At 44.7% G+C, this 19,760-nt stretch overlaps 1 protein-coding gene across 4 annotated transcripts in view; it reads left to right on the forward strand.

Moving 5' to 3' along the window:
- GIGYF2 (GRB10 interacting GYF protein 2) overlaps nucleotides 1–19,760 on the forward strand; it is a 148,878-nt gene that overhangs the window by 25,530 nt on the left and 103,588 nt on the right. For all 4 annotated transcript variants that reach the window (XR_008793392.1, XM_056120742.1, XM_056120750.1 and 1 more), the window contains exon 3: nucleotides 8,446–8,529. Coding sequence is in view for 3 of the 4 variants with exons in the window: in XM_056120742.1 (XP_055976717.1) it covers nucleotides 8,489–8,529 (41 nt within the window). In the remaining variant the exon portion in view is untranslated. The remainder of the gene's footprint in view (nucleotides 1–8,445; nucleotides 8,530–19,760) is intronic.

Below are 19,760 nucleotides of genomic sequence, written 5' to 3' on the forward strand. Positions count from 1 at the left end.
TTTTTTTTTTTTTTTCTTTTTGGTCACACCTGGCAATGCACAGGGGTTACTCCTGGCTCTGCACACAGGAGTTACTCCTGGCGGTGCTCAAGGGGCCATATGGGATGCTCAAATCCAACCCGGGTTGGCTGCGTGCAAGGCAGATGCCCTACACGCGGTGCTATCTCTCTAGCCCCTGCTTTCTTAGTTTGACAAGTGTCCTGTGATAATTTAAGAATAAGGAAAACTGAAGGCTCTTCTGTTACAATATTTGTACATTTTCTGCTTCTAAGTAAAGTATGCTATTTTCTAAAATATCAAATAGTAGTATTTATCCTGGGCTGGAGCGATAGCACAGCGGGTAGGGCATTTGTCTTGCATGCAGCCCATATAGCCGATCCAAGTTCGATTCCTCCGCCCATCTCAGAGAGCCTGGCAAGCTACCAAGAGTATCTTACCCTCATGGCAAAGGTGCAAAGCCTGGCAAGCTACCTGTGGCATATTCGATATGCCAAACTCAGTAACAAGTCTCACAACGTTACTGGGCCTGCTCAAGCAAATTGATGAACAACGGGAGGACAGTGACAGTGACAGTGACAGTGACAGTATCTATCCCAGTTGCCAGTTCTTTATCTCCCTCAGTATTTACTGTCACTTTACTTGTGAGAAAATTGAGGACATCAAACGTGAATCCTCCTGACTACTTCTTCCGTGACCTCTCATTCCCCAACCAAAGAAAAACTTGGATGTGTCCTAAGTCATTTGCATCAGTTTTCTTTTGTCACAGTGGATGAAAGTATTAGAAATAATCTTTCCCTGCATTTCCCCGCTTTGCTATCCCATCTTTGCCTTCTCCTAGACTTCATTTCCATCATATTATAGCCTGTTTGTGTCTTTGCCTTCTTAATTCTCCTAGTCTTCCTTCCTCCCTTCCTCCCTCCCTCCCCGGGATGGAGGAGTGCTGTACTTGCCTTACCTGAAAATTCTACTCCCAGTTCAGGCCTGCTGGTTTCTGAGCATCACAGGGCTGTTCCTTGTGGACTCTGGCACCAGCCACCGAAACTGAACCAGCAGGCCTGCATTTGCCAGACCAAGTAGTGAGCCAAGTTTTGCAGGGGCTCTTCTTGTGCACCCCCAGGGATCTACTTCATTTCTCTGCGGCTCTCACAGCTAAGAGCCTTGTAAAGAGTTGACGGTGTTCACAGTCTACCTTTCTTGGTCTCCGGAAGTCACTCTTCATCCCACTGAACTCTGGCTCTATCACCATACACTCACTACGCTCCTCAAGCCACCAGTGACATCACTGCGAACTTGAAGATGTAGTTCTCAAGGAAAAGAAAAAAGAACAAGTTAGTTTTGGGACCGCACCTAACAACATGGAGAGGTACCCATGTTGTACAAAAATTGTTCGTAGCTCAGTGCTAGGAGTTGTTTTGCATGGGGCTCAGGGGACTTTGAGTACCAGGGTCAAAAATGGTTCTCTTGTGTGCATAGCTTGTGCTGCAGCTCTAAAAGCCATCTCTCATTCTCATTATTTCTCTGTTTTGGCTTTCATAGATTAGATATTTTTTTTTAATGTTTGAAACTTTGAACCCTGTGATTTAAAAGTTGTTCATAGGGGGCTGGAGCGATTGCACAGTGGGTAGGGAGTTTGACTTGCATGTGGCCGATTTGGGTTCGATTCCCAGCAACCCATATGGTCCCCTGAGCACTGCTGGGAGTAATTCCTGAGTGCAGAGCCAGGAGTAACCCCCGTGCATCGCAGGGTGTGACCCAAAAAGCTTTAAAAAAAAGTTGTTCATAATGCAATTATTTTAAGTATTCAGTGTTCCAGCCCCAAACCCATCACCGGGGCTTCCCTCCACTAGTAGAGCTTCTACTCTGGCAAGCCTGCCCCTTAGCAGACACAAACATTTATATTGCTTGTTACAATATATCTCTCTTAGTGGTATTATTAAAGTCCGAGGATTTACTGATTTGTTAGATGCTACTTGAGCCTTCTGTGTTACTGTTTTCTTTCAGTGAGTTTAGTGGGCTTCTACTCAACTTTCCCATCTAATTTGCTGTACTCATATTGGACTGCTGTGGCGTTTGGAGATGTCATGCAAATACATATGTGGCCGCATGCTCCGGAACTGTGGAACTGGGATGATTCAGCACTTGGCATGTCTTTGAGATTAGTCCAATTACTGGGCTGTGGAGTTAGGTTCTTTGTGTGCTGGAAGAAGTCAGGTGTGGGTGGGACATGGGCCTTCCCACAGCACAACTCAGTCCGTACCCATCTCTGGAGAAGGCTTCAGAGATAAGGGCCTAGGGGCCAGGCGACCTGGATGATTCAGATCTCTCCCCTTCTGTGAGACTTTTGCTGAAAAACTCTTATCAGAGACCAGTGAGATAGTACAGGGGTAAGTGTCTTGTCTGTGGCTAATCCAGGTTTGAGTTCCAGTACTGCATATGCAAGCTCTCCTAGGAGTGACTGTTAGCAGAGAGCCAGGAGTAAGCCCCCAAAGTTAGGCTTGACCTCCTAAAACCAGAAAACAAAACTGTGCCAATATGATTTTTTCATATATGCAAATTAGAGATGTGCTAAGAAATAATTCCTCAGAATCCCATCATTTAGAAAATATAGATTAACATCGTAGGGTAGCCGGTGAGGAGATACTTTAAAATGTGTAGGTTAGGCTCTTGTGCATGTCTCAGGGTTTGCTCCCTGGCACCACGTTGCCTCCCCTGCCCTTCGGCACCCCTGGTATACCCAGGGTGGTTCCCTGGCACTGCTGGGAAGCCCCCAAACAGCAACCAACCCCTCCCCCAATGTTTTGGATGTAATCTTTTTCTCTATGTTCTGTGCCTGAACACTTAATAAATTGTCGACATTTTTGGATCAGTGAACATTTATCTTTTCTCCAGTTTTGAGGTCAGGCTTCCATGATAGCTATTGAATCGTCCCCTTCCAGATATTTAGACAGATCTTTCTAAAGTGCAGATTTCATTCTGCATACTTCTCTACCCTAAGTTTTTCCATTTCTTCCTGTTTTGGGGCCACCTGGTGATGCTCAGAAGCTACTAATACTGACTTGGTGCTTAGGGGCTCCATGTTGTGCTGGAGATCAAACCTGGGCCTCCTGCTTGCAGAGCATCTGCTCTATCCCCTTTCGGTACCTCTCCAGCTCTGGCCCAAGTTCGTCTTTGCTTCTGTTGGTTGGTATAGAGTTCTTTTGTTATGTAGCTACTGCTTTTTCCCTTTTTATTTGTTTACTGCTTTACTAAAACTTATTTTTTTAAGCCATGTTAAATGGATAACCTCCTGAAAGAATCGACCTAGCTCTTCTCATTTTCCCTCCACATCCCTCTTGTAACTTTCAAAGATTTTGCATTAGTGTCTTCATTATATGGGTATGACCTTGGGGTAAGTTACTTGATTTCTTAAATTTGTTTAAGTGAACCTAGAGTATCTCAAAAAAATACATATAAAGCATTTTGAACTCTTTGTAAGTAAGTGTAAGTTCTGAGTAAATTGCAGCAGGTATAAGAATTTACACCATACATAGGAGGTTTAACGAACCAATTTCAAGAGGTGTAGGGATGCTTCAGGAAGATTGATCTTGTTGGATGTGAGCAGAGGCTGAAGTCAGGAAACAGTTACAGTTTTGGGTGTAATAAATTAGACTTGAATTAACAAAGGTCTGACTAATGAAAGGAAACTGCAGGAAGAATGTCTAAAGGAATTGACTAAATTAGAGGCTAGGTGACTAGGTGTCAGGGATAGAGAAGAGTAAGGAGTTTCAGGTTACACCGAGCTTTGGAGCCTGTGAACTGTGAAAACAGTGGTACCTTGATCAGTTTGAGGAGAGGGATAACTCTCGAGGAACAGGCACTTATGAAAGCATGTAGGTCATAGGGAGAAAATACTCAAAAGTATAATTTATAATAGGATTGAACCTCTGGGGTGGAACAGTAGGGGAAGCTCTTTAGAAATTTGTGGGGGAAATTTTCACACACGTGACCTCTTTAATCTAGAGAAACTTGGGAGGTGCTGCGTAGGGAGGCAGTGAGTTAGAGGAAAAATTCAAGAATAGCTCTGATCATGGAGGAAAAGGAAGAAATAAATTCTGTTGAGAGGCAAGAATAGCATGGCAGGGAATCAGCATCCAAAATCTGATTAAAATCCCGATTTGTAAAAATGTAGAGTTTCCTAATGCTTTGTAGTCTGTGGGGATATGCCTTGCAAATACTTAGCCAAGGTGGGGTTTAAATGGCTCAGTTCTTTTCAGTACCTCACAGCATCCTTAGAAAGGACAATTAAGAAATAAAGCCCAGTTTCCATTCCAACTAATTTATAATTCAAAGGCATCATGTAAGACAATCTTTCTGATACATGTAAATCCATTAGAACTGGACTCATTTCATTTGATCTGGAAGGAATAATCTGGGGCAGGGAATTTAGAAATAGAATTTACATTACTTTAGAATTTGTGTTACTTTAGAATTTGCGTTACTTTAAGTGCTTACACTGGATTTCTTCGGCACTCATAACTTGTAGATTTCCTGAATTAATTCTGTTATGTGTTTTGAGGGGGAATCCACCCAGCTGGGCTTTGGGACTTCTCCAGGCTGTCTTGGTCGCTCTTGCCACACTTGGGAGACTGTGTGGCCAGAACACCATTCTGAGTCATGGATGTTTCTTCAGGTGATAATTGAGTCTCAGATAGTTTCTCATTTTCCATTAGGAAGTAATCTGTTGGGAACCATGTTAAAAACAGGTTCCCAGCTCCAGGCACTATTAATTAATTTGTTTCTGCGCTTTCAGTGTCAGTACATTGTGGTAGTTGGCCCTGTCTGAAGGGTTATAGGTGGGAAGCTGGAGAGAACTGATGAGGATTTCTTTGTTGTTGTTTCTTAGATGTTGCTTGTTCCCAGGGCTGCAATTTTCAATTTTTTTACTAATAAAAATATTTTAATCTAATTTTTATAAAGTAGTTCACAATATTTGATTGCATTTAATATTTGGACACCAGTCCCACCCCCATTATACCTCCCCACACCATATTTTGGATGTTTCCATCCTGAATCCCAGCCCTACCCCAAAGCAGAACCGAAATAATTGATTTGATATTGTTTGTTAGGGATAAACCTCTGAAAATGCTCCAACAAAGTTTCTTTAGAGGAAAGTGTGTGAAGGTTGTTGTATCTCACCCAAGGGCCCTTAAGATCACTAACATGTTGTTAAAGGTTGAGCCTTATGTGCAGAAATATATTTCCCTCTAAAATTGGTAGCCTTCTCCTTTAAACCCCATCAAATGTGTGTGCTACTCATATGAGTGGCGTGAGTATGAGATGTCCAGGAATAGGTTCACTTGTGGGTGAGGCTCGGCCTGAGTGTGTGCAGAGCAACCTTGAGCGTGACAGCGGTTGGGTTCTGGAGGTTTTTGGCTGTCGGGGCTGGGTCCCCTGGGACATGGAGGGCTCTCACCCGCCCCCTGAGTGAAACAGCCTGGCGCGGATTCCGGTGGCATGGTTATGGCGAGTGTCATGTTATGCTCCCTTCCGGGAGAGAAGGACCAGAGATCTCTTATATTCCACATTACTGTACCTTTGAAGTCTATTTCTTGTTAATCTTTTTTCAGTTAGGGGTTGTAAAGTCTTTTTTCCTTCTCTTCTCCTCCTCACCGCTCAATGTATCATCTTGTCTTTAAGGACATTGCAAGGACACGTTTCTCAGGAATGTGACCTCATTTTCTTACCAGTTTCAGATTCAGTGCACTGAGCTTATGTTTTACATGTGGGAGGCCCTGGTTCAGTACCTGTCACTGCATGGTCCCTGCTAGTTTCTGGGAATGACTCCCAAAGACGGAGCCAGGTTAGCCCCTGAACACTGCTGGGTATCCCCCACCCCTGTCATTTTTTTTTTTCTTTTTGGGTCACAGTCGGCATTGCACGGGGGTTACTCCTGGCTCATGCACCCAGGAATTACTCCTGGCGGTGCTCAGGCGACCATATGGGATGCTGGAAATCATACTTGGGTCGGCCACGTGCAAGGCGAACGCCCTACCCACTGTGCTATCGCTCCAGCAAGCCAGCGTCTGCCTTGCATGCAGCCAACATGGCCGACCCGAGTTCGATTCCTCCGCCCCTCTCGGAGAGCCCGGCAAGCTACCGAGAGTATCTCGCCCGCATGGCAGAGCCTGGCAAGCTCCCCGTGACGTATTCCATATGCCAGACACAGTAACAACAAAGTCTCCAATGGAGACGTTACTGGGCCCGCTCGAGCAAATCGATGATCAACGGGAGGGCCTTTACTTTACTTTTACTTTTAACAGGGAGATCTCATGTGTTAGAGTACATACTTAGCATGTGTGAGACTCTGCGCTCAATCCTTGATGACCCCTGAGCACCACTTGGATGACTGATGGATTCCTGAGTCCCAATTAGGCCTGAGTATTATAGCCCCAGGCCCTATGGTGAACTGCCAGGCACGCATCTCCACCAAATATTTGTGGGAGTATCTTCAGCCTTCCCGCCCCCACCCTCCCGCACCAGTAGGTATGGCCCCTATTGTAAAGAGAAAAGAGAAAGTCTAGGGTCTGTATGTGGTCTCTTACTGCGCAGACCAGACCAGCAAACCATAGCAGGTTTCCTCTGCTCTGTCTTCCTTTCCCCCCTGCAGGTCTGTGTAGAACTTGTACTCATTCTTCCAGGAATGATGAGTTACTTCACCAGTATCTCATTGTTGAATTGGATTGCCTGTGACACAGTATATTTAGTTTAATTTAGGATCAGATCGTACTTTTTGTTTCTGTTTTTGTTTTTGGGTCACACGTGGCAGCGCTCAGGGTCACTCCTGGCAGTGCTCGGGGATGATCTGGGCTGCACTCCCTCCCCGGTGTTCTATTGCTCTGGCCCCAGAGGATACTCTTTATGAAGAGATTTTAAGAAGCAGCTAAACTCGGCTGAACAGCGGCAACCTGAGCACTGATGACCACAGTTGGACTCTCAGCAGACTGACAGCGGACACAGCTCCTGTTGAGCCGACCGCTGTTGGCAGCAGCGCATAAGTTCAAGATTCATTTTAATTTCAGGAATTAAAATGGGGGAAGCATGTATTTTAGGGTCTCTCTTCTAAATTTTCAAGACCCATTTGAGTGTAAAGTTCTAAGTAGAAAGTGTGATGGGGGAGGGAGAGCGTGAGTGAGTGAGTGAGTGAGTGAGTGAGTGAGCGAGCGAGCGAGCTGTAGCAGAAATGGTGAGATGGGTGAATGGGCTTCTTAGATTAAGAAACTTATATAAGGGGCCTGAGATGTAGTACAGTGGGTAGGGCACTTGTGCGGCATGTGACTGACCCCGGTTCAGTTCTTGGCACCCCATATGGTCCCTTGAGCACTACAAGAAGTAATATCATGAGTGCAGAGCCAAGAGTAACCCCTGAGCGCCACCCTGTGTAGGCCCCCTCCCTAAAAATCATATGTGTGTGTGTGTGTGTGTGTGTGTGTGTGTGTGTGTAAGATCACATACACCCTCCTCCCCATGGTGATGGGAAAGAAGCACGATAAGTTAAAATGTATACCCTAGTACCTTTGGTTCACTGCCTAGCACCTTTCATTAATCAAGGCTAAAGAAGAAAAATTTTGACTTTTCCACTCTGGGGATGTCTGTATTCTCTCCTGAACGTGTGTTTCTTTCCTTGTGTTTCCCACTGGGGCAAGCCTGGGTTCTCTCTTAAACATACATTTCTCTCCTCCGTGTTTCACACTGTGCAAAAGGCTGTGTTTTCTCTTGAACATGTATTTCTCTCCATTATTCCCACTGTGAAGAAGCGTGGGTTCTTTCATTTTCCTCTTTCACTCTCATCACATCCAATTAAATTTTTTTCAGTAAAAATATTTTGTTCCACTAAAAAATAAACACAGTCCTCCCGTTGTTCATCGACTTGCTCGAATGGGCCCAGTAACGTCTCCATTTTGAGGCTTGTTGTTACTGTGCTTGGCATATCGAATCCGTCACGGGGAGCTTGCCAGGCTCTGCCGTGCAGGCGAGATAGTCTCGGTAGCTTGCCGGGCTCTCCGAGAGGGATGGAGGAATCGAACTCAGGTCGGCCATGTTGGCTGCGCGCAAGGCAAACGCCCTATCTGCTGTGCTATTGCTCCAGCCCACTAAAAAAAGAAAATAAATAAAAAATAAAGATTTTAATTTGGTTCAGTACCGTACGTGGTCTGCTTTTCACTGATCTTACAGCTTCATCTTACGGCATATCTCCTTTTTCAAGAAAAACATACGTAGATGGCAGACTGGAATGTCAGGGCAGATGACTTGGTGGCTCATTCTGCCTTCTATGGCGTTACAAACACGGGGCTCTAATGTCACTCTGGTTGAAGAGCTTAAGCAAAATACATTTCTTAGTTATGCTTTCTGGCCAGAATTCTGCATTTCATCTTGGTTAACTTTATGGAGGGGTTTGTCTCTTGACAGGTTTCTCCACATAGAAAAGTCGATTGTAAAAATACGGGAAAGAATGGCAGCGGAGACGCAGACACTGAACTTTGGACCTGAATGGTGAGTTTTCAGAATCTCATACTGTTTGATACTGAAATGTCTAGTACAGTAGTAAAGTACATACATGCTGCTGGAGTTTATAAGTACGTCCTTATTGTTGTTTTTGAATGGGAAGTCCGCTTTACTGGTGGGCGGGACTCGGCAGCTCCGCTGCTGGCGGGAGGCAGGGCTGCCGTGTGATCCGGGATGTGTCAGATTCTGCAGCCGTCCCGGATGAGCTGCTCTTCAGCCCCCGTGTCTTCACACGCATCCTTGGCCATTCCACCTGGTCGAGCCCCGTTTCCGGGAGACGTGGCTCTTCCGGTGACCAGGGAACTTGACCTTGGCCTTGCCTAGAGCCTCCGTCCCCTGCTCCTTGTTCTGCAGCTTGGAGCTGATGGGCAGGATTATTTGGCCAATGCGGACCTTTGGCCACTGTGCCCAGGACCTTTCCAGAGGCATCAGCATGGGTGTCTGGAGCACGAGAGCAGCGATGAATGTCCACCAGCAAGGACAGTCTTTGAGGTCCTTTAGGGCAGCCCGTACCCGCCATAGGCTCTGGATAAGCGGCTGTCAGAAGCCATCACACTTCAGCCCCACAAGAATGAATGTGCGTGCTTTGGGGACTGCTCGATGTGCCTAGTTGAAATCACTGTCACTATTCCAGCAATAAATTATATTTGTTTAATGATTGCATACTATTTTAAATATTTATTATGCGTTAAAATGTTTTTTTCTTGGTCTGTTTAGAACTCCTTCCAATACACCACCACCCTAGCAGATCATTTACTTTTGTTTGAGATCTTGTCTAGGTCTATGTATAGTTTTCAGTAATTGTAACATTTTTGTGTATGTATGTCATTTGTTGCAATATTGAGTTTTTTTTTTCTTTTTTGGGGTCACACTTGGTAATGCACAGGGATTACTCCTGACTCATGCACTCAGAAATTACTCCTGAAGGTGCTCAGGGAACCATATGGAATGGTGGGAATCGAACCTGGGTCGGCCATGTGCAAGGCAAACGCCCTACCCGCTGTGCTATCACTCCAGCCCCTGTTGTTTTGCGGTTGATGAGATTGATTTTCATAAACTCTCTTAGAGATAGATTTTGTTGAATTTGCATTTTGTTAATTGGGTTGGTGTGTGGTCCTCAGGCACAACTGGCTATTAATCATAGCTAGTGTAGAATGGGTTAGCACTTACCACAATAACGATTAATTGGCCTTTGAGTCTCTTACAGATGTGTTTGGACCCCCGAGTATGGAATTCTCATGGAATTTCAGATCCGTCACATTGTAGTGTGACTTTCCCCCTCTCTTCTTCCTTTTCCCCCCAAAGTTGATGATTGAAGATCCTCTCATCAGTGACGTGATGGTAGTTGCTTTTCCCCATTCAGACCTTGAGCCAAAGGCAGCTATAAAGTAGATATTTTGAAACAGTATTGTAAACAGTCTTGTTTGTTGGGCTGTGGTGGTTTGATAAATGATACAAACTTCCCATGGTAATTCCCTGTTGCCAGTGCTCTTATGAACTATATGCATATCATTTTGTATGTAATCTCTTAAGTTTTCTTGGCAATTTGAATTGAGGAGAAATCACTATTTGAAGTTCTAAGAATTGTGCTACTTTTAAATTTTGGGAGTGATTTTGGAAATATTGACTTAAGTAATGCTGCACCTGTTTTAGTTAATATATATTTAAAAAATAATTTTGTTATTAAATCACTGTTTCTAAAATAAGCAGAAATTATAAGTGAGCTAGAAGAAGATGCAATAATCATGATTTTATCATCTATGGTGACCACTGTGAATACATTGGTGCATTTTTCCAGGTGGTTTTCATGTTTGCTTGCTTATGTGTATGTACATTTATTTCCACAAATGTTATTGTCCCTTCAGTTGTGTAACATGTTCAAAAATTTACACAGCAAAAGCACTTTTTAAATCAATAAATATTTGCTATTCTCTTAAATGGTTGCATTGTATGCATGTAACATTTATTAAACTGGTTTTCTAGATCTAGCATATAGGCAGTTCTCAGCTTTTCATTATTATGAAATACTTTTGATGAAGATAAATCTTATTCATCATATTAAGTTTCCAGGTGGATTAAAATTCACATAGCCCACTTGATAAAAACTGTTTTGTATGTAGCTTTTCTGCTTTTATCTAGAATTTGCAGTCGTTTCTTATTTACATAGGTTCCTGTTTCTTTACAAAAGACATGGTTCAAATAAACAGCTAATTTAAGGAGGTTTTTTTCCTTTCTTATTTTCCAGTATCCCTCTACTTACAAGGTAGTAAAAAGAGAGGTAACCATCAGCCAAAACAAAGCGAAACTCCTGGTAATGTTTTTGAGTCAGTATACTTTTTTCTTTTTTGCCTTTTGGGTCATACCCAGTGATGCACAAGGGTTACTCCTGGCTCACGCACTCAGGAATCACTCCTGACAGTGCTCGGGGGACCATGTGGATGCTGGGAATTGAACTTGGGTTGGCCGCGTACAAGGCAGACGCCCTACCTGCTGTGCTGTCGCTACAGCCCATGAGTTGGTGTACATTTAACATGATGCCTGGCAATGTGGATGACAGACAAGGGCCTATAGGACTATAAACAATGTTTTCTTAAAAATAAACTTTTATTTATTTATTTATTTTGGCTTTTTGGGTCACATCTGGCAATGCTTAGGGGTTATTCCTGGTTTTGCACTCAGGAATTACTCCTGGCGGTGCTTGGGGTACCGTATGGGATGCTGGGAATTGAACCTGCGTTGGCGCGTGCAAGGCAAACGCCCTAACACGTTGTGCTATTGCTCCAGCCCCGTTTTAAGTAAACTTTTATTGGAATACAGCCATACCATTTAAAATACATTATCTGGAAGCTTTACACTGCATTGGTAGGATTGAATAGTTAAAAAGGAAACCTGGCATAAAAGGTTCAAATATTGACTGCTCGCTAGCTCTTTACATGGAGAAGATTGTTGGTCTCTGCCCTGAGCCACGGGCTCCCAGTTATTTCTGCATGTCAGACTTAGTCTGTTGGCAGTGTCTAAAATAGGCTTTTCATTGATACTCTGACATCCTGTTTAGATGGCATTTTGTTGCTCAGCCAGTTTTATTCAGAATTGGAATCTAGAGCTTTAACAGAGGACACTCTCTAGTCCCAAGTTTAAGGAGTGTCTTTTCTTTGTGACCTCTGCTCTCCAGCAGGCTTTAGAGCTTAGGCGCCTCCCTTTACTCATGAGAACCGCTGATAAACTGGGCAGCAAGTGTCAGTAGGCACTGGGCCTTCTGTGTACCATCTATCAGAACCCCAGTTTCCTTGAGCTAGAATTGTACTGTGACTGGCCAAGAGCCTGTCCGGCCTTGTGTTTCTACGTGTGGCAGGGCATTCATTTTGAATCTGGAGAGAAGGCTGTGTTCAGAAGACTGGCGAATCTAAGTTTAGAGTGATAACATTGAGTCACTGTAACTCTGAATCACACAGAAACATTTAGTGATGACACTGGGCTTTATTCATTTACAAAGGTCATCTCTCCTCTCCCTCCCTCCCCCCACCCCTCTAGTGCTGCCCAGGGCTTCTCCGGGGTTGGTGCTTCAGGGTGTCAAGGGTCAGCCCATTGAGCTTTCTCTGACCTGGATGGTAATTTTTAATAAGAAATCTGAAATGTGCTCAATAAAGACTGAGAAAAAATGAAGAGAATCACTCGTACCTGGGCCAGCTGTGAAAATAGGGGAAGGTTGAAAATTGTGGTTGTAGGAATAGTCTGTTAAGATTGAACTTTCCCACGTACTTCTATGGAATCACTGGGTCATTCCTATCTTTATCTTTAGAGTAATACAATACATAATCACCAGAGCAAAATATAAGAGTAGGATAGATGTTACTCTTTCATGTTTGGAATAGTCTTTTTAGAATGTTATTTCTAGAATATAAGTCACTTTCAAGCTTTGTTCAGTGTCACCACCTTAGACCTTTTCTGACCATGTATAGAACACTTCATAACACCCTCCCTAATTTTCATGGTCAAAACACAACGTGCTGAACATTTGACTCACGTTTATTGTTTGTACCCATCCGTTAGCCTTCTTAGACTGTGCGCTCCATTGAGGGCAGGTTCTTTGCTGTCTGTTTTGTACAGTTTGTTCATTACTGTATCTCCAGTGCATTACGTATAGTAGGTATTCAATAAATACTGTTCATGAATGAATTCTTGGAAAGTAGTTTTTAATGTTTTACTTTTGTAAGTATGTATACACATCCTTGAGCAATTTTGTATTTTAGGCTAATGGCCTAATTTCTTAGAAGTGGAATTATTTAATTAAAATTTTTATCTTTAAAGGCTGTGGATTATATATGGATAGCTTGATCACCAAATGATCACCAAATGATTAAAACTTAAGTACTACCTTAAAACATTTATTTCTAAATCTATCAGATTCAGTTTTTGAGAATACAGTTTCAATAATATTTATTCATTTTTATTTCAGAAAACCGTGGAGGAAACGGGCCGCAAATGACAGTGCTCAGGACTTACTCCTGGCTCTGTGCTCAGGAGTCACCTCTGGTGGTGCATGTGGGACCACGTGTGGTGCTGGGGATCAACCCAGTATTAGCTGTGTGCAAGGCAAATTCCTTAACCCTTGTAATGTTTCTCTAGCCCTCTGTTATTTTTCAGTGGAGGGAAAGGGCCTACACCCAGTGCTGCTCAGGGATCACTCCTGGTGGGGTGCGGGGGACCATATGGGATGCCGGGGATTGAATCTGGGTCTGTGGTGTGCAAGGCAAATGCTGCCCTACCTGCTGTACTGTCGCTCTGCTCCCTTCTGCGTCATTTATTTTTATGCTTTAATTAGTGGTCCAGAGCTTAACAATATTAAGAGTTTATGCCCTTTATTGACCCATACAGGTAGTTATTTGTCTTTCGGTTTGTAGAATCAGTATGTCAGTCTACATCCGCCACAATAGTGTCTATCAAAGTGGCTGGTCCTAAAAACTCCAGCACCACAGTCACCTGCATCACTGCAAAGGCGGCTGCAGTCCCCGTTTCCATCCACCTTGTAGTATTTCAGGACAGCCAACTTAACCTTATGATTCTTACTCTTTTTTTTTTTTCCTTTTTGGGTCACACCTGGCGATGCACAGGGGTTACTCCTGGATTTTTACTCAGGAGTTATTCCTGGCAGTGCTCAGGGGACCACATGGGATGCTGGGAATCGAACCTGGGTCGGCGTGTGCTAGGCGAACGCCCTACCCGCTGTGCTATTGCTTCAGCCCCACTGTTCTTATGCTTCTTATTCTTGAGAGTGGTGTACAACTACTTCTTCCTTTTTTTTCTTAACACTACTCCAAAATCTCGAAGTGAGCTGAAGAGTGGACTTCTTTGGAATCTTGTAGTCAGACAAATTATGTCCACCTTGAGGATGCTTACCGGTATAGACCAGTGTTGGCTGACTGGAAGGAATTCCTTCCTTGGCTCATATCCAAGTGATAATCTTCCCCACAAGGTTTTTCACAAAAATCTGCATCTTGATGGTGGGTCCACTGTAGATGGTGAATTGGAAAAGAAGCCTCTACGTTATTGATTCTTTATCCTACCTCGCAAAGAACCATTACCAATGCTTGGTTTCTCCCCTTTTTCTTTTTCTTTTTTTGATTAATGTTTGTATTCTTAAAGACATTTAAAGAAAAACCCATTTTGCTTGTTTTATTGAGCTCAGGTCTTCCCTTTGTGGGAAAGAAGGAAGCATTTTTGTTTTCCCCTGTGTGCTTGAATCGCAGATACACTTGAGTAGAATGATTTTGCCTTTGTGGTGTCTCCTGTATAAACGTTTGCCTTAATAAACTAGAGTATTTCTTTAAATACACTCTAGTTCTTGGTTTTGCTATGTCTATTGGCTAGCTTTGTGTACTGACAGTAGTAAAGCTGGTAGATTTTTTTTGAAATGAAGGTGTTTGGAGTCTTGTGGGGGGATAGAGCCTGTGAGACTGGGAAAGGGGACCAGAAGAATGCGAGTGCAGTACTGCTACATTATGCCACATAATCTTTGTGGGGGCTGGAGTGATAGCACAGCGGGTAGGGCGTTTGCCTTGCACGCAGCCAACGTGGCCGACCCGAGTTCGATTCCTCCGCCCTTCTCGGAGAGCCTAGCAAGCTATCAAGAGTATCTCGCCTGCATGGCAAAGCCTGGCAAGCTACCCGTGACATATTCAGTATGCCAAACACACTAACAAGTGTCACAATGGAGATGTTGCTGGGCCCACTCGAGCAAATCGATGAACAACGGGAGGACAGTGACAGTGAATCTTTGTGGAAGTGTGGAGGAAGGTGAACTGTTCTGGAGATTGGAATGTGCTATTAGTAGTTCCAGTTTCAAAAAACGGAATGACAGATCAGATATTACTCAGGGGTGTATTTTGGAAGAGAATATTACAATTTGTATAGAAAAAATTTTATCTCTCTTGGGTTAGGTTCTGAGACATGAATGAAGGGACTGAGGCTACATACTTTTCGGTTGCTTAGAGGAGAAGGTGACACATCATGGTGTCACTGTGTCGGGGCTGTGGAGAAAGCCTGATGCACAGACAGGCTATTCAACTGCTGATTGGCTGCCTGGGCCATCTCATCTTTCACACATACCGAAAACTGGGCTCATGAATCTTGTCCTTAAAAGTTTAAAAAAATCAATCTTAGTATCACATCATACCCATTTGTTCAAAGTAGAACTATGAAAGTTACCCGGGTATTTTTCTTTATTCTGTGTATTTGTTCAGCAGTGTCATGTCACCTTCTCCCTGTCTCTTGCCACGCTTGGCAGTGTGTGGGGGGAATCATGCATTGCTGCGACCAAAGCTGGGGGCTCTTTCATGCTCCAACTTTCTTTTTTCTTTAATTTTTTTGTAATTTCTTCATTTTTTAATTTTTATTAGTGATACACCATGAGGTACAGTTGTAGACTTACACATTTTTGTGCTTGGGTTTCAATTGTACAATGATCAAACACCCACCCCTCCACCAGTGCCCATTTTCCACCACCACGGGTCCCAGTATTCCTCCCACCCCCCATTCCCCCATCCCACCCTACCTCTGTGGCAGGGCATTCCCTTTTGTTTTCTCTCTCCTTTTGGGTGCTGTGGTTTGCAAAAGAGGCATTGAGTAGCAATCGAGTTCGGTCTGTAGTCTACTTTCATCATGCTTCTCCCATCCTGGGAGGATCCTCACAACACCCTTTATTTGGTGCTCCCTTCTCTATCTGAGCTCCCTTTTCCCCTAGTATGTGTGACTGGCATCCAAGCCATGGATGCTCCAACTTCCTGAGCTAGCTCCTTGGGCCCGCCTATGTCGGTTTCATCTCCAGACTATCTTTATTCTTTTTTTTTCTTATTTTATGATGTTTAAAATCTTTCCAATTGAATCACTGTGAGATAGACCCTTACCTTATTTTCTCCATCTTCACTGCCACCTTTCTGACATTAAGTATGGCACCAGTAGCATGGGGTTCTTGGCTTTCCTTCTGATTGCCCTCTCCACAGAAGCCAGCCATCTTGATGTGTGAGTTGGGTGGTGGGAGAAGTGGTTGAGAAGCTAAGGCACTTGCCTCTCAGGCAGCGGTTGCTACCTTGTTTGAATACCCAGTGCCACATGTGGTTCCATGCGCACTGTTAGGAATCACCCTTGAGCACGGCTGAGTGTGGCCCCCACTACATTTTAAAAATGTGAATTGAGAGACTGGAGAGAAGACAGCGGCTGGGGCACTTGCTTTGCATGCACCCAACATGGATTCATTTTCTGGCACCCCATATGGGCCCTCAGCCTGCATTCGGAGCCAGAACTAAGCCTTGAGCACTGCTGAGGGTGACACAAAAACAACAAATGTAAATTGGATCAAGTCCTGTGTATCTCCCCCCCACCCCCCATACTATAATAGAATCACGAGTTAACACAGAAGTGTTTTTTTGGCTTTCACACTTTTTTGTGGACCACAGCCAGTAGTGCTCAGGGGTTGCTCCTGGCCCTTTGCTCAGGGATCACTCCTGGCGGGGTGGGGTTGTGGGGGAGGACGGCCCGGACGACTGTATTTGGTGCTGGGAACCGAAGCTAGCTTGGCTACGTGCAAGGCAAGTGCCCTGCTCACTCCACTGCGTCTCCAGCCTGAGTCCCACACTTTCATTCGGACATCTGAATCTGACTTGTTTTGATAAGTTCAAACTGGGATTTTGGAGGCAGTTAACGAGTATAGGTGTGACCTGGTTTTAGAAGGCTGTTGTGTCACTCCAGCTGCTGCTGGCAGAAGGACTGCCTGCCCTCCTGTGATGAACAGCCCCCTCTTGGGGTCGCACAAGTTAGCGTTGAGCTTATTGGCAGCACCTTGCTAAAGCAGTGGGGTGGATGCAAGTCAGGTTACTCAGGGCTTTGAAACTGAGGGCAAGTAAGGCTGTGGGCTGCATTTTCACAGCTGGAGAGCTGCCGCCTTAGAGGAGAGCGAGCGCAGACATTACTGTTCCACACAGCAGAGGCTGAGTGGGAAAGCAAGCTGGGAGGCCTTGACTTTCTGGAACGTGGAGTTTTTGTGGCACCTGGTCCTAGAGGCGTCCCGTGGTTACTGGGTATTTTTTTGTTTTTATTTTTTTTCCTGAGAGAGATCTTGCCCACACGTGTTTTCTGCTTTTCCAAATGTTGGTAGGGAAAGAGGCACTTAGAATAGGATTTGTTCACGCGGCAGATCACTGAGTAGAGCACAGCTGATCTCCCGAATCCAGGGTGCCCTCTTGGCTTAGTGTGTTCTCCGTTCCCTGGAAAAGCCACTCTAATGTTGGTGCTCACGGTGCATCTGCTAACTGAGATGTATATGGAAGGGAACCCAAGTGCTGATGGGGCCCGAAACTCGTGAGGGACAGATGAACTCAAGACTTCCAACAGAAGGAGAAGTCCGGCCAGAGCTGTTAACTCTTGGCCAGCACTGTTTCACTTGAAATGGCCTTAGGTTTGCCCTCTAGTGGTAGAAATGATTAGGGAGCATATTAGCTCAAAACTGTAAAAAGACTTAATTTTTTTTTTTTTTTTGGAAAAAATGTATTTTTTGTTTTGTTTTGTTTTTGCTTTTTGGGTCACACCCAGCTATGCACAGGGGTTACTCTTGGCTCTGCACTCAGAAATCACTCCTGGCGGTGCTCAGGGGACCATATGGGTTGCTGGGAATCGAACCTCGGTCGGCTGCGTGCAAGGCAAACGCCCTACCTGCTGTGCTCTCTCTCTAGCGCCAGTAAAAATGCATTTAAAAATGCTTGACAGTATAAGCCGTGGGTATTTCAAATAAAATTTGAGACGTCAGTGTTGAGAAGATCTCGGTCCTTTCAGTTGTGAACACCTGGGTTTGAACCTTTTTATGCTTCCTGTGACTGGGCAAATCATTAACCCCTCAGTTTGGCTTTTCTTGTCTTGTTTGTTCTGTTGGTGTTGCTGTTAGGCTTCAGTGAGATAAAGTGAGATATAATGAGGTAAAATGAGATAAAATTCCTAGCCTTGGTTTTTAGTGGATATAAATCCTCCCCTTCTCCCCTCCCCCTTTCTCCCCTCCTCTCCTCCTCCTACTCATCCCCCCCACCTGGCTGTGCTTAGGGCTGGCTTACTCCTGGCTGGCTGTTCAGGGGCCCTTCCTGGTGGTACTCCAGGAACCATATGTGGTACTGGGGATTGGATGTGCAGGGTCAGCGCTTTATCCACTGTACAATTTTTCCAGCCCCCTACTTCTGTTTGGTTTTGGGACCACAGTTAGGGGTGCTCAGAACTGCTTCTTGGCTGTAAGCTCTGGAGCACTCCAGGTGGTGCTCAAGGGGACCAACCATGTGTGGTGTCAGGGATCATATTGGCCACATGGAAGGCAAGCCAACTACCCGCCGTCCTGGGAAGCGGTTTCCCAGAACATCTCTCTGTAGTGCGAGGAGGTCTGCCTTTTGGGCTGCTGTACCTGGGACCGAATGACTTTAGAGCTCAGGAGTGATTGGAAAGAAAACACAAGAGAGCCCGGGAGTCATAGTTGATTGTAGGCCTGACGCAGGATAGCAACACCTCAGGCTGCCACATCAGACATCCCAGCCAGAAGAAAAGCTGTTGAAGATGATCAGGTCAGTGTGCAAAGGACTCACACCTAGCCTGGAGTCTCCCGCTGATGAAAAAGGAGCCATATGAAACATTCTTAAGAAGATGCAGTGAACTGTGTCATTTTGAAAATTATTAAGTAAGAAATGAAAGCGGGCTTTTTCTTTTCCTTTCTGTGTGAACTCTAAGAAGTCGCTCTTGTAGTAAAGCTCTAGCTAATAGAGAAGGAACGAGAGCATGAAGCTACTTTGTAGCAGCCTTAGGGAATGTGGGGATGCAGTCATTGCCGATGAGGAGCGCTGGACTCAAAACTGCCCCGATGCAGTCGAGCTGCCAGGTGAGGTCTCCTATGGGCGCCACTCTCAGTCTCCAAATTCATATGCAGTGCAGAGAAGAGAGAATATGCCAGACTGTCATGGGAATAGAACCAGCAAATCCCAGACTTTAAAAATGCGAACATTCTGAAATACCTGCAGATGAAGTAACTTAATTTTAAAGATTTCCTTTAAAAAAATCTTGAGAAGAAAATTCCCTTCGAAAGATCTTGAAAGCAGGGGCTGGAGAGATAGTGCAGTGGGTAGGGCTGTGTGCCTTGAATGCAGCTGACCTGGGTTCGATGCCTGGCAACACATATGGTCTCTTGGTCCCACTTCTGGTGCCTGAACTCCTAGCTAGGAGTTTGCCCTGGGTGCCACTGGATGTGGCCCCAAAACAAGCCCCCCTCTATTCCCTCCCCCCCCCAAAAAAGTCTTGGAAGCAGCTCTTGGCGAGTTATAGCACAGTGGGTAAGGTGCTTGCCTTGCGCATGGCTGACCTGGGCGCAATCCTTGGCACTGCATGTGGTCCCCCAAGTCCCACCAGGAGTGACTCAGCACAGAGCCAGGAATAAGCCCTGAGCATCACTGCGTATTGCTCCAAAGCCTTCTCAAAAAAAATATTGAAAGCCCAAGACTTTCTTCATAATAATATCAAAAGGAGGATTTTGTGGGGTGGTGATGATAAAGGAGCAGGATTGGATAAAGATTGCTGGGTTGGGGCTGCAGGATTGTATTTGGGAGTTTGGTATATTCATGGCATTGCTATATATGTTAAACGTTACCCATAGTCGAAGGGGGGCGTTCTGGCCCGTTCCTCATGCCCTACTGAGGTCACCA

The sequence above is a fragment of the Sorex fumeus genome, unplaced genomic scaffold (genome assembly GCF_029834395.1).
Source record: "Sorex fumeus unplaced genomic scaffold, SorFum_2.1 ptg000005l, whole genome shotgun sequence".
Taxonomy (NCBI): domain Eukaryota; kingdom Metazoa; phylum Chordata; class Mammalia; order Eulipotyphla; family Soricidae; genus Sorex; species Sorex fumeus.